At 43.9% G+C, this 15335-nt stretch overlaps 1 protein-coding gene across 1 annotated transcript in view; it reads left to right on the top strand.

The window, feature by feature from the left end:
- The window catches only part of Smap2 (small ArfGAP2), a 32318-nt gene extending 23317 nt beyond the window's left edge, over positions 1–9001 (top strand). The window contains exons 5-10 of the mRNA XM_013016950.1: positions 1243–1329; positions 3358–3439; positions 4702–4808; positions 5823–5988; positions 6621–6937; positions 7683–9001. Of these exons, the coding sequence (XP_012872404.1) occupies positions 1243–1329; positions 3358–3439; positions 4702–4808; positions 5823–5988; positions 6621–6937; positions 7683–7808 (885 nt within the window). The 3' untranslated portion in view covers positions 7809–9001. The remainder of the gene's footprint in view (positions 1–1242; positions 1330–3357; positions 3440–4701; positions 4809–5822; positions 5989–6620; positions 6938–7682) is intronic.
- Positions 9002–15335: the final 6334 nt, after the last annotated feature.

Below are 15335 nucleotides of genomic sequence, written 5' to 3' on the forward strand. Positions count from 1 at the left end.
AAAAGACTTGTCAATTATAGTAACTGCCCCTATAAAGTATTAACCTATTTGTATAGCTATAGTATGGATGGCTTCATCAAAAAGGGTTTAGAACTGAAGAACACATTTCCTTTTATTTATAGAAAACAATGGTCTGTACTATACTCTGTTCTTTGTGACTGAAATATAAAATCTGATGAGGTCAGAAAAGGTAATCTAGAAGGTAGGAGTAGGGGAGGCTTGCTGTGTATTCATAGTTATGTTGCTGGAGTACTGAGCCCCAGTAAATAAGCTTTTTAAACTCATTAGAAGTTTTATCTTGAGAAGGAAAATCTCCTTTCCCAAAAAACAATTTTAAATTTTTTGATTTGCTATGCTGAGATTTTCTTCTAAATTTCTATGAAAATTTTTTTCTATGAAAAAATTTTTAAGCCAAGAATTAGTATTTGCTAAAGAAAACATTCATTTTAAAGAAAAAGAAACTGACTTTTTATAAAAGAGTTGCTTATTTACTTCATTTTAAATTTATTTTTATTTATTTATTTTTGTCAGCTGTAGGTTTTGAATTCAGGGCCTGGGCACTGTCTGAGTTAGCATTCTACTACTTTGAGCCACAGAGCCACTCCAGTTCCGGTGGTTAATTGGAGGTAAAACTCTCATGGACTTTCTTGCCTGGACTGGCTTCAAACTGTGGTCCTCAGATCTCAGCCTCCTGAGTAGCTAGGGTCATAGGCCTGAGCCACTGACTCCTAGAATCCTTTTTTTAAAATTGTTGTTGTTAGAATTAATCTTTAAATTAAGGTTTGTTTTCTGACTTTCAAAAAAAAGGTGATGAATATTGAGAGGGCTTGTGATTAAATTTATACAGTGAATAAGCCGAATACGAGCTTACTTAATAAAATACCAAGATAAGGGTGAAAGTGTAAGCCAGTTAAACTGGGCTTATAAACAGACAGCACACCTTTAAGCCTTGTACACTGCCTATATTGGAAACTTCAAGAGTCATGAATGGGTTCCTAGGGGACAGTGCTAAGGATGTGTGAGGGTGTTCATCATATACCATTTTCTAATGTAGAAGTGGTCAGCTCCCATTCCCCCCCACCAAGACACGCTCCCCGGTTTGTCATACTCCTGCACCTGTAGAGACGTTAGTGTCCTTTTTGGATGCCTGGAATTGTAACTCATTGAACTAGTAACATGAGGCCTCTGATATACTAATCATAGTAATGCTAAGACCTTCATTGTCTTATTAAATCATTTTAGAAAGAGAAAGATGACAAGTGGAAAAGAGGGACTGAAGCAGCTCCAGAGAAAAAAATGGAACCTGTTGTTTTTGAGAAAGTGAAAATGGTAAGTGGGAATGTGCATGCCTTGTGGATAGATGGTTTGGGGAGTTTACTTGTGAGAACAAGGGCCAAAGGCTTGATGGCTAATTGATGATACATATTGGATCGCTGTACCTGATAAAAGGGTCCTATGTGCAGATTAAGTTGCCTGCTGCCATTTCTGCTTCCCCATTGCCTGTTGCAGCTTGGTGTGTTTTCTACCACTTCTCTTTGGGGCTTGGGACTGCATCTGTTCTGTCTGTGCATCCATGTCAGAATACCCCGGCTATGTGACACTTTCTGAACAGATTCTACTTCTACATTAGTACTTCCCTTGCTAGACTTTTTTTTTTTTTGTCCTGAAATTAGGGCCTGGGGCACTGTCCCTGAGCTACTTTTGCTCAAGGCTAGAGCTCTACCACTTGCCACAGTGCCTCTTCCAGCTTTTTCTGTTTATGTGGTACAGAGGAATTAAGCCTGGGCTTCATGCATATTAGGCAAGTGCTCTGCCACTAAGCCACATTCCCAGTCCTTGCTAGACCTTCTGTGCCTCACTTTCCTTCTGCAGTTAAGAGCAGTCAGAAGTCAGGCCACACTGACTTCTTTTTCCCAGGACATCCTGTTAATCTATTAGTAAAAACTTAGTAAGAACTTAAGAGGGCTGGGAAGGTGGCTCAATGGTAGAGCGCTTGCCTTTCATGCATGAGGCCCTGGGTTTGATTCCTCAGCACCACATAAGCAAAAAGAGAAAAGCCGGAAGTGGCACTGTGGCTTAAGTGGTAGAGCGCTAGCCTTGAGCTGAAGAGCTGAGGGACAGCGCCCAGGCCCAGAGTTCAGGCCCCACGACCGGACCCCCCCCTAAAAAAAAAGAACTTAGAATCTTGGGAGAGGACTATTTTTAACTATTGCTTAAGAGTTTTGTTGTCGTTGTTTTTTAATCATCACTGTGAAATGTGTTGTCTTTAGACAAAGTTGTTAGGAATAGTGGAAAAATAAATTGGCAATCTTTAGTTTGTTTTATGTGTCAGTACTGAACTCAGGCCTTGTACATTCACTTGGCTTTTTCTGTTCAAAGCTGGCACTCTACCATTTAAGCTTCACCTCCACTTTTTTCTTTTTTCTTTTGGCTGGTTAACTGGAGATAAGAACCTCAGATTTGGCTTCCCTGGCTGGCTTTCAAGTCCAGTCCTCAAATCTCAGCCTCCCAAGTAGCTACAATTACAGATGTTAGCCACCAAAAGGTTGCGGGAAGATGGGTACCTGTGGCTCATGCTTGTAATCCTAGCTACTCAGGAGGCTGAGATCTGAGGATGGTGGTTCAAAGCCAGTCAGGAAAGTCCATGAGACTCTTATCTCCAATTAACCACCAGAAAACCTGAAGTGGCACTGTGGCTCAAGTGGTAGAGGGGCAGTGCCCAGGCCCAGAGAGTTCAAGCCCCATGACTGACCAAAAAAAAAAAGTTGTTGGAAATGTATTGGCTCTTGACTCTTATATAATTAGATACCTGTTTTTATCCTTGATTTTCCCGTGACCAAAAATTGCTGTTTCTGGGACTGGGAAGGTGGCTCAGTGGTAGAGTGCTTGCCTTACATGCATGAGGCCCTGGGTTTGATTCTTCAGCACCACATAGCAGAAAAAGCTGGAAGTGGTGCTTTGGCTCAAGTGGTAGAGTGCTGGCCTTGAGCTGAAGAGCTAAGGAACAGCACCCAGGCCCAGAGTTCAGGCCCCATGACCAACCCTCCCCCTCCCCCCCAAAAAAATGCTGCTTCTGTTGGATCCCCTCTTAAGTGGTTGTTCTTGTTTCAGGAAGAGCAGATACCTCTTGTCCAAAAGGCTAACCAAATACAGACAATACTTTTGTTTCTCACTGCTGCTCTAGTTTAAGCACTCATAATTGCTGGCACTTCCTGAGTCTTGTTTTTTTGGTAACTGTCTTTGAATAACACCAGTCACAAGAATACCTGTGGCTTTACAGTAGAAAGTGGGAGTGGGGGGGGGGAAACAGCTAGAAACATCTGCTTGATTTTTTTATATAATGTATTTTTACCTTAGCCACAGAAAAAAGAAGATCCACAGCTACCTCGGAAAAGTTCCCCCAAATCCACAGCACCTGTCATGGATTTGTTGGGTCTTGGTAAGAATTAGGCTTTTCAACTTTCATTAACTTATACATTTGATGACTACTCAGTGACCTGGGAGGGTTGATAGAGATGGGATTCCAGTGTATGTTAAGAGCATGGCCTTTGGAGCCAGAACCCCCATGTACTATCTCTGAGACCTTGTGTGGTTTACTTAACATCTCTATATTTTCCTAACTGTGCAGTGAGGATGATAAAAGGCTTCACTTTGAAGGTGTTGTTCAAAAGATTAAGTGATGTAATGCCTCTAAAAATCCTAGGCCTGTTGGGAGCCAGTTGCTCATGCTGTAATCATAGCTTTTCAGAAGGCTGAGATCTGAGGATCGCAGTTCAAAGCCAGCCTGGGCAGAAAAGTCCCTGTGAGATTCTTAGCTCCAATTAACCATTCAAAACCTGGAAGTGGCACTGTGGCTCCAAGTGGTAGACTGTTAACCTTGAACAAAAGAGCTCAGGGACAGCTCCCAGGCTCTAAGTTCAAGCCCAATAACTGACAAAAAAAAAAAAAAAACAAATAAAAAATCCTAATCCTGTGCCTGGCTCACTGAGCACTCAATAAAAATTAGCATTTTCACTAGAAAGCACATTTGAGCCTTTTGCCACTTCCTTGTGCTCTACTTTTCTGCCCTTATCCCTTAATTTTCCATGTATGATCAGTTCTGAAATGACCTTGTGTTCATTTTCCCTTTGAAGTCTTGATTTTGCTATTTGCAGGAAGCAAACCTGTTTTCTACCCCTGTCAGCTCTGGTGGCTGCACTTTAGTTCTCTGTTGCTGGTTTAGGTTATTGGCTGCTTAAATGTATTTTATTTATTTATTTACTTCATTTTTATTGTGAAAATACTGTACAGAGGGGTTACAATTACATGGGCAAGATAATGAGTACATTTCTTATCAAGCATTGTAGCCTCCTCCTTTGTTTCCCCTTCCCTTAAATGTAATTTTTTTTGTATCATTCATTATTCTCTGAAAATGAATTCTAAATACCTTAGCCATCAAATAGCAAGAAGGGAGCCATCTTGGCCCCAGCTGTGGTGCTAACATAGCCTTCAGGTTTGGGTTTCTTCTGCCCTATGCCTGCCAGCAAGGCTATCAGTACCCCAGAACTCTTTTGGGAATGTGGGGTAAGGCCTCTTTTGAGAAGTTCCATTCAAGCTATGTGAGTCCATAAGAGTAGATTTCCAGGCCTCTGTTGTTTAGAATAGAAGAATAGTGTGGTCTTACTAAGCAGTGCTACGTTTTAACTTGATCTCTCTTTCTAGATGCTCCTGTGGCCTGCTCCATTACAAATAGTAAGACCAGCAATAACCTAGAGAAGGATTTAGATCTTTTGGCCTCTGTTTCATCCCCTTCTTCAGTTTCCAGAAAGGTGAGTCTTTTGTGCTTTTTAGGATGAAAGAACATTCTGGAAAGGATGATCACTTAATCATAGAACTGAGTCATGCTTTTTGGTGGAAGTGGACTTGGATTTCCTTGATTCCTCCCTTAATGTTGTGTCATCTCTGTCACAGCTTACAGTTAATTACTTTATACCATTTTGTCTCCTGTCCCCAAAGTGTGGCTCCTTGAATGGGCTTGAATGGGAAGTTATCATATTATAAAGGCTTATAATTTGGGTCAGTTTTTCAGTGTGAGCTCCTGCCAAGGTACTGAGGACATGAAAGACTTGAACTATCATGATTATCACGAGTGTGATGCCTGCAGCGTGGCAGGAGCAGCGCGAGGTGTCTCTTGTGTAGCGTTTTGTATATTTTGCTAATAATTTCAAATCTTCAGAACCCCACAAAGTAGATATATTTAGATGAGGAAACATTATTTCAGAAAAGTTATGGGACTACCCTGTGGTCATACAACTGGTAAATGGCCTTACTGGGATCTAAACTCAGTTCTCTGTACTTTATCACTTATAGACAGTTTTTTTTTTCCCTACCAAATCATATCATTTTGCAGAAGAAGGTAGAATTATACCAGAGCTTAGCTATCACATTTTTTTTTTTTGTTGGTCGTGGGGCTTGAACTCTGGGCCTGGGCGCTGTCCCTCAGTTCTTCAGCTCAAGGCAAGCACTCTACCACTTGAGCTACAGCGCCACTTCCGGTTGTCTGGTGGATTATTGGAGATAGGAGTCTCACAGTCTCTCCTGCCCAGGCTGACTTTGAACCTCGATCCTCAGATCTCAGCCTCCTGAGTAGCTAGGATTACAGGCGTGAGCCACCAGCGCCCGGCTAGCTATCACATTTTTGAATATATAATGACAACTTGTCAGATACTATCTTTACGTGAGCTGCTGGTTCTTATTGGAAAGGTGAGGGTCATCACAGAGACCTCCCCCCTATCCCCCCAAGTAAGGACCATTCTGATTCTCCCCTTGCCCTCTGCCCTAAGGTTGTAGGTTCCATGCCGACTGCAGGGAGCGCTGGCTCTGTTCCTGAGAACCTGAACCTGTTTCCAGAGCCAGGGAGCAAATCCGAAGAAATAGGCAAGAAACAGCTGTCTAAGGACTCCATCCTTTCACTCTATGGATCCCAGACGCCTCAGATACCTGCCCAAGGTAGAGTCCATAGTCATGAGGGTGTGCCAGGGACACACATGAAGACATGCGTGCAGGTATTACTTGCTGTGACAAGGTACAGGTCTCTAGGAGCTGGGACATTATACAGCAAACAAGCCTGTACATGACATTATTGGTGGAAGTTAAAGCACTAGAAGATAGATATTAATGTAACTCAGGGCCATATATCTGTGGTCTGGCATCACACCTCTATGAAGTGAGATTTGAAATCTGAATATGGCCCCTGAAACAAATAGTGGTGGCTTCACAGGTAAACCATAGCAAGTTTTTTTAGAGAATCTGTCTAAATGCTTTGCTGTGTAAAACAGTATTCTGAGTTGAGTAGTCTTAAAAATGTCTAACTAGGCCTGGGAAGGTGGCTCAGTGGTAGAGCGCTTGCCTTGCATGCCTGAGGCCCTGGGTTCGATTCCTCAGCACCACATAAGCAAAAAGAGAAAAGCTGGAAGTGGCGCTGTGGCTCAAAGTGGTAGAGCGCTAGCCTTGAGCTGAAGAGCTGAGGGACAGCGTTCAGGCCCCATGACCGGACCCCCCCCCCCAAAAAAAAGAAAATGTCTAACTAGAAAGGGGAGTGGTCAGTGAGTCTAGGCTAACATTGTATCCTCTCCTGGCAGCAATGTTCATGGCTCCTGCTCAGATGGCATATCCCACCGCCTACCCCAGCTTCCCTGGGGTTACACCACCTAACAGCATCATGGGAAGCATGATGCCCCCGCCAGTGGGCATGGTAGCTCAGCCAGGAGCTTCTGGAATGGTTGCCCCCATGGCCATGCCTGGGGGCTATATGGGCGGCATGCAGGCATCAATGATGGGTGTGCCCAATGGGATGATGACTACCCAGCAGGCTGGCTACATGGCAGGCATGGCAGCCATGCCCCAGACGATGTATGGGGTTCAGCCAGCTCAGCAGCTGCAATGGAACCTTACTCAGGTAAGTTACCCCATTTTACCTGCCACACAACTTCTGAGCCTTCATTAGAAACCTATCTTGTGCCACTGCTTTACTCCTTGAACCCTTTCCATATAGATGAAAGAATGCCAGAGACATTTCTAGGTTTGCCTTTTTTCTAGAAGGCCTGTCTAAAAGCAGATACTGAAGAATTCTGAGTTCTAAAAAAAAAGAGTAACTGCCTAAATCTAAACCTTTTCCCCAAAGTCAGCTTTTAGAAGAAGTGTTTCCCTAGCTTGTCTGTTTCATTAAGATTATAAAATTTCTTTATTAAAAAACAGCCCATACACAAATCTCTTGTTTTCCCTTCCTGCCTTTGTTCATTTGGAACAGCCCTGTTTCTTATTTTTTCCCACTGCAATCAGTCCATCAGTCAAGCAAGCAAACATGCCCACATGCAGATGCTCTCTGCTGTAGCTAAGGCAGATGCTCAGGAGCTGCACTTGGCCTTGCACTCTAAGGACTGGCAGGGGTGAAGAGCTGCTGAATTTCTGCTCACTACAGCCAGGATTCCTTCTTTCTTTCCCTGACATTAGTCTCTGGCAACATTGGCCTCCTAAAGAGTCCTTCATGTACATGTCTCATGGCTTTGAATAGATGCCAGGGCATGTATGTGCCCTGTGTCTCCCTTTGTCTCATCCTCCCTTCTCTGCAGACTGAAAGACTGCTGCGATGTTTTGGGCACTGATTGGCTGAATGCTCTGAAAGTCTCTTCATTCCCTTTCAGATGACCCAGCAGATGGCCGGGATGAACTTCTATGGAGCGAATGGCATGATGAACTATGGACAGTCAATGAATGGTGGAAACGGACAGGCAGCAAATCAGACTCTCAGTCCTCAGATGTGGAAATAAAAGCAAAACACCTGTACGGCTGGCATTCTCCTCAGCTCGCTCTGCTCCTTTCTCTTCCTCTCCTCTCCCATCCCCTTTCCTGCCTCTCGCTCTTTGGTTTAGAAATCGCTCAATAAGTCATCTGGGGGTTTAGCATCCTGCCCAACCCAGCCACTTCCCAAACACGATGACCTCTCTCTTGCTTTGTGTGTTCATGTCTCTGGCTGTCCCCATATCTTCCCTAGCCACAGCTCCTGCCCTCTTCTGGCACCAGCACCTTAGAAATGGTCAGCAGAAGGCACTTAACTGCAGGGAAAATGTGTGCACCTTTCAATTCCTTTCCTCAAGATTGTGCCCCCATGAGACCCTCAGAAAGGTTTGTGGGTGTTGTGTGTGAGGCAGAGGGAGGGTGTGGAGGTCCTTCTGCTGTTTCTTAGTGCTGGAAGTTTTGGTTGAAGAGGGAGGCATCATGTTGCCAAGCTTGAGAATGAAGACAGTACTGCAATCACATACTCCTTGGGCCTTGGATCAGGTTGACCCTAGCCCTGGGGTGAGGCAAGCCCCTTCCTGTGAGGATGAGCAAAAATCTGATTCCACTTCACCCTGAATGCTTCCTGGATCTGGGGCTTCAGGACACTCTGCTTCCATCAGCCTTTATTAGCACCAAAGACTTCATGAAGGCCACCCCCAGACCCACAGCCCTTGCTCACCCCCACCTGCCTTCAGGATCCAGCTCATGGCTGGAGGACCAACCCCTATGGGAATGCAGCACCTAACATATGCATTTTGTGTGTGTGTGTGTGTGTGTGTGTGTGTGTGTGTCCATCCATACATCTACTACCTACGCTTTCCCCATCTTCTCTTCAATATTTTTTATTTTGTTTTAGGTTTACACCAGAGAGGAGTTAATTTATCAACAACTTGAAACTGTTGCAAGTTTTTCTTACAGTTTTCAAAAAAATGCCATCTCGTTGATCGTTCCCTTTCTCCTTTCCCTTCCCCTGTCCTGCAGTCAGTTTCATGCCTGCATATCCAGGTGTCCTGTGTATGAGACAGAGAACCTGGACAGCTATCTTCTCAGCCATTGTTTACCCCACTTGAAAATTTAAACAAGACAACTTTGCTTAAAAGATTTCACATGTGGGAACCACAATGCCTGGTTGCCTTTCTCCTGTGTATGTGTAAATTCCTTAATAAACATTGCAGGGAAGGACTTTGCTTGGTTGTTACGGTGTGTCACTCTTGCAGGAGGGGAATGGGCATACATGTTCCTGCCTCGTTTCTGTTTTTAAGATCCTGTTCTTAGTGCACTAAAGCCAGACTTAGGCTCCAGCAGTCAGAAAGGGTCCAGAGATATAAGTTGAGTGAAACAGAGATCTGTACCTATAAAGGTCTCAGAACATCAGAACCAAGAGCATCTTTTCCCTACAGATGGAGACCCAGAGAAGAAAGCAGTTAGCTAGATGTTTACTTCCTTTGCAGGAGCTGCAGTAAATTCCCAGAGTCTAGACTTCCAGCCTCTTGTTCTCTCCCTATATCTGGGTGCTTAAAATGAGAATTTAAACTTCTCCACAATAAGGGAGCAGTAGCTTTGTCTAGTAAAAATGATCCATCCCTTCTAAGGGTCAAAAGAAGTAGGAACTGAACTCCGGAACCAGTCACAGGAATTAGAGACAGAACATTCATCCAGGGGTGGGGGAGGTTATAATATAAAGGAAAAATGGACTGTAGTCATTTTCTTCCTCTGAACCCTCCCTCTACTTCCCCCTTTCACTGTTTTCCTTCAAGTACCAACTTTTTTTTTTTTTTTTTGCCAGTCCTGGGGCTTTAACTTGGTCTGGGCACTGTCAAGGCGCTAGTTCTCTACCACTTGAGCCACAGCACCACTTCCAGCTCTTTTTGTTTATGTGGTACTAAGGAATCGAACCCGGGGCTTCATGCATGCTAGGCAAGCACTCTACCCTCAAGTACCAACTTTTGACTGCTACAGAGGTAAGAAGGAGGACAGCACAGGGACCAAGAAAGTGGACTGTAGATCAGACTGCCAGGATTCATATCCCTTCTTTGGGCTCCCCAAAGTCTCTGTGTAAAATGGAGTAAATAGGACTGGGTGCCATGGTAGTGGCGCTAAGGGACCATGGAGTGATAGCAGCACATTTATGACATAAGGTATATGAGAGCTGCAAGGTATTCCTTAGGAAGGCCAAATTAGCTTGAAAAATAGATTACATGACCTAATAATGTCCATATACTAATGGCGCTGAAAAGTCCTGTGGGAAGATAACTCTTGATTTTCTAGCATTTACTAACACTGTGAAATCCAACTTTTCTGGCATATCTAATATCCATGGAATACCATTTGGAAAAGCAACCAGAAAAATAGAAGATACAGTTGTGAGGTCTGAATAATGGGGAGAAGAATGATGGAGGTAGAGAAAGGGATCAAAGAAATCTGAATTTCTAGGTAATGTGAAATGTTTTGTTGAACTCTGACCCTCATTCACTCAGCATTTTTGCTCAAGGCTGGCACTCTTATCACTTGAGCCATGCCTCCACTTCTGTCTGGCTAACTGGAGATAGAGTTTCAGATTTATTTGCCTATGTTGGCTTTGAAATTGATTCTCAGATCTCAGCCTCCTGAGTAGCTAAGATTGTAGGTGTGAGACCCTGATAGCTGTGAAAGCAGTGTTCTGGATGACCAGCTTGAAATTGGATTTAAGAGTTTGAGCCCGGTGCTGGTGGCTCACGCCTGTAATCCTAGCTATTCAGGAGGCTGAGATCTAAGGATCGTGGTTCAAAGCCAGCCCGGGCAGGAAAGTCCTTGAGACTCTTATCTCCAATAAACTACTAGAAAACCAGAAGTGGCACTGTGGCTCAAGTGGTAGAGCGCTCACCTTGAGCTGAAGAGCGCAGGGACAGCGCCCAAGCCCAGAGTTCAAGCCCCACGACCTACCAAAAAAAAAAAAAAGTTTGAGGTTCAGGGAAGAGGTTATAAGCTGAGGCATGGCTCAAGCGGTAGAGCACTAGCCAGAACAAGGAGGAGATCAGACTGGAGAAATTACAGCTAGCCTCTTGGAGGTATAATTTGTTACCATGGTACCGGGGAGGAAGAGATTGTAAAGGGTGTATTTTTTTTTAGTCTGGTCGTGGGGCCTGAACTCTGGGCCTGGGTGCTGTCCCTCAGTTCTTCAGCTCAAGGCTAGTGCTCTACCACTTGAGCCACAGCGCCACTTCCGGCTTTTTTCTTTCTTGCTTATGTGGGGCTGAGGAATCGAACCCAGGGCCTCAGGCATGCAAGGCAAGCACTCTACCACTGAGTCACCTTCCCAGCCCATGTAAAGGGTGTATTTTGCTAGGCACTGGTGGCTCACATCTGTAACACTAGCTAGCTACTTACAAGGCTGAAATCTGAAAAATCATTGAAGCCAGCCTGGCCAGAAATGTCCATGAAATTTTATCTCCAAAATAACCCATCAAAAGCTAGGCTGGAAGCATGGCTCAAATGGTATAGTGCCAGCTGTGAGCAAGAAAGCCATTCAAGGAAGAGCACAAGGGCCTGAATTCAAATCCTGGTACCTGCAAAAGGAAAACTGCATGAATTCCAAATCTGGACTATGAAAATGTAAGAAAAATCATCAACTGTCTGTTTCCCCCTAAGAAAAAGATAAAAAAAATTTGAAGTAACATTTTTGAAATACATACATACACACACACACATATATGTGGTATAGATAATATAAATGAAATAAATACTTAAAATAGTAAGACTGTCAAATTGGACTTCTTTTTGGGGGGAGGGGTCTGGTCGTGGGGCCTGAACTCTGGGCCTGGGCGCTGTCCCTCAGCTCTTCAGCTCAAGGCTAGTGCTCTACCACTTGAGCCACAGCGCCACTTCCAGCTTTTTTCTTTTTGCTTGTGTGGTGCTGAGGAATCAAACCCAGGACCTCATGCATGCAAGGCAAGCACTCTACCACTGAGTCACCTTCCCAGCCCATGTAAAGGGTGTATTTTGCTAGGCACTGGTGGCTCACATCTGTAACACTAGCTAGCTACTTACAAGGCTGAAATCTGAAAAATCATTGAAGCCAGCCTGGCCAGAAATGTCCATGAAATTTTATCTCCAAAATAACCCATCAAAAGCTAGGCTGGAAGCATGGCTCAAATGGTATAGTGCCAGCTGTGAGCAAGAAAGCCATTCAAGGAAGAGCACAAGGGCCTGAATTCAAATCCTGGTACCTGCAAAAGGAAAACTGCATGAATTCCAAATCTGGACTATGAAAATGTAAGAAAAATCATCAACTGTCTGTTTCCCCCTAAGAAAAAGATAAAAAAAATTTGAAGTAACATTTTTGAAATACATACATACACACACACACATATATGTGGTATAGATAATATAATGAAATAAATACTTAAAATAGTAAGACTGTCAAATTGGACTTCTTTTTGGGGGGAGGGGTCTGGTCGTGGGGCCTGACTCTGGGCCTGGGCGCTGTCCCTCAGCTCTTCAGCTCAAGGCTAGTGCTCTACCACTTGAGCCACAGCGCCACTTCCAGCTTTTTTCTTTTTGCTTGTGTGGTGCTGAGGAATCAAACCCAGGACCTCATGCATGCAAGGCAAGCACTCTACCACTGAGCCACCTTCCCAGCCCCATCAAATTGGACTTTTAAAGTCTATTCCTCTGGCATCTGAAATCTTCCTTCTAAGATCACTTTCCTTCACCTGAAGTCCCATTTGTTCCCTGAAAATTCTTTTAGCAAAGGTTTCTGTGTCTTGCCTGAACATAAGAGAAAATGTTCAGGGCTGGGAAGGTGGCTCCATGGTAGAGTGCTTGCCTCGCATCTATGTGGACTTGAGTTCGATTCCTCAGAACCACATAAACAGAAAAAGCCGGAAGTGGTGCTGTGGCTGAAGTGGTACAGCGCCAGTGTTGAGCTGAAGAGCTAAGGGACAGTGCCCAGACCAACCAAAAAAAAAAAAGGAAAAAGAAAAAGGAAATGGGGGCTGGGAAGGTGGCTCAGTGGTAGAGCGCTAGCCTTGAGCTGAAGAGCTGAGGGACAGCGCCCAGGCCCAGAGTTCAGGCCCCATGACTGGGCCCCCCAAAAAAAAATGTTTAAAGGAATAGAATAAGCAAGATTAGGCAAATGTTAACCTTATGACTTGAAGACAGCGTTATTAGAATCAATACGACTCAATAAACACTCAATACACAAGGAAAATATAGCTGTTCTAACCTAGTATTTTTAAAAACTAAATAAAACAGGGTGGTTCACAATTGTAATCCTAGCTAATCAGAAGACTTCTTCAATTAGCTAACAAAAAACTGGAAGGAGAGCTGAAGTTGAAGTGTAGTGTGCTAGTCTTGAATGACCAAGCCAAGGGACAGTGCCTAGGCCCTGAGTTCAAGACCTAGTACCAACACACACACACACACACACTATTAGAGACCAGTAGTTCATACAAGAAAAACAAGACCATAAATATGACAAATCTTAGAAGCATATACAATTTAGGCTTGATTAAGCATGCACCATATTGAATCCACACTAGTGAGCAACAAAAGAGTAAGGAAAAGTGGGGTGTCATTAGACACCTTTCCTTGCTTAGTCAACATGTTAGAATTCACACAGGGGTGAAGACTTGTGAGTGTAGAGTCTGTGAGAAAGCCTGTAGCCGGATCATTGGACTCTCCAGCCTCTTGAGAACTCATGCTAGAGGAAAACCTTTTTATGCAAAGACTGGGGGAAAATACTTTCCAGATTAGACACTTTAGGAAGCATGAGATTATTCCTACTTTTGTGAAACCTTGTATTTGTAATGCATTCAGTAAAACCTTCAGCCATACTACATGTCTAACTCAATACCAGAGAACTCATACTGGGAAAAGAACATAGAAGTGTGAGGAATGTGGGAAAACCTTTAATCAGAGAATACACCTTTCTAACCATCAAAGAGTACACTGGAATGAAACCATATGAGTGCAGCCATGGTGGGAAACCTTTAAACACAATTCACCCTTTACTAAACTTCAGAGGATTCATACTGGATAGGAAAAAAACCGTGATAATGATGAGTGTGGGAAAGCCTTCAGACGCAGTTCATCACTTACTAGACACTGCAAAACATATGGTCAGGGTTGGGGAGTTGGCTCAGTGGTAGAGTGCTTGCATCGCATGCATGAGGCCCTGGGTTTGATTCCTCAGCACCATATACGCAGAGAAAAGCTAGAAGTGGTGCTGTGGCTCAAGTGGTAGGGCACTAGCCTTGAGCTGAAGTCTGAGGGATAGTGCCCAAGCCCAGAGTTCAAGCCCCACAACTGGCAAAAAAAGAAAAAAAGAAATTTTATTGGAGCAAAAGTAAGTAATTACTCCCTAAAATAGATTTCTAGAATCATTTTTGTTGTGATTTTAAGACAGGATCTTACTGTGTAGCCCTGAGAGATATTAGACTTGCTATGTAGCTTTGACTGCCCTTAAACTCCTGATATTCCAGCTTCAGTCTTACAAGTGCTGGGATTACAAGCATATATATGCTCAGTTTAAGAACCAATAATTAGGGGCTTGGAAGGTGGCTCAGTGGTAGAGCGCTTGCCTTGCATGCCTGAGGCCCTGGGTTCGATTCCTCAGCACCACATAAGCAAAAAGAAAAAAGCCAGAAGTGGCGCTGTGGCTCAAGTGGTAGAGCGCTAGCCTTGAGCTGAAGAGCTGAGGGACAGCGCCCAGGCCCAGAGTTCAGGCTCCATGACTGGACCCCCCCCCCAAAAAAAAGAACCAATAATTCCCCTGATACCAGTTGCTCATGCCTATAATCCTAGCTACTCAGGCATCTGAGATCTAAGGACTGCTGTTTAAAACTAACCAAGGCTGGGAAGTCCATGAGACTCTAACTTCGAATTAGCAACCCAAAAGCCAGCAGTGGAGCAGTGGTTCAAGTGATAAGAGTGGGAACCTGGAGCCAAAAGCTCAGACATTGCCCAGGCCCTGAATTCAGTTCCCATGATCAGTACACACACACAAAGAACCAATAATTATTTTTCTTCAGAGTTTCACTTTGTAGCCTAGGTTGGTCCAGAACTTAACAATCCTTCTGCCTCCGCCTCCTGATTGTTAGGATTTTAAGGTGTGAACTACATAGTTACCAATAATTTTTAATAATGTGATGCAATGCTACCAGCTATTCATTTTGCCATATTAAAAACCACTACCTGCGTGCTGGTGGCTCATGCCAGTAGCACTAATTTCTTGGGATGCTGAGAATGGAAGGATTACAGTTCAAGGCCAGCTCAGGCAAACAAAAAAAAGATCCCTTTTCAACCCAGAACTATGGTGTACCCTTGACAATGGTGTACCCTTGTCATCATTTGCTAGGAAGCTAAGACTGATAGGATTGTGGTTCCAGGCTAGCCAGGGCAGAAATGCCCATGACACTAAATGGAAGAAGCTGGGTATGGTAGTGCACATTAGCTAGTACAAAATCCTCCTACAGAAGGAGGATTCCTTTTCAGTCATCTCTATGGGCAGACAATGAGAATCTATCTGAACAATTTCA

Source organism: Dipodomys ordii, unplaced genomic scaffold (genome assembly GCF_000151885.1).
Source record: "Dipodomys ordii isolate 6190 unplaced genomic scaffold, Dord_2.0 Scaffold33, whole genome shotgun sequence".
In the NCBI taxonomy this organism is placed as follows: Eukaryota; Metazoa; Chordata; class Mammalia; order Rodentia; family Heteromyidae; genus Dipodomys; species Dipodomys ordii.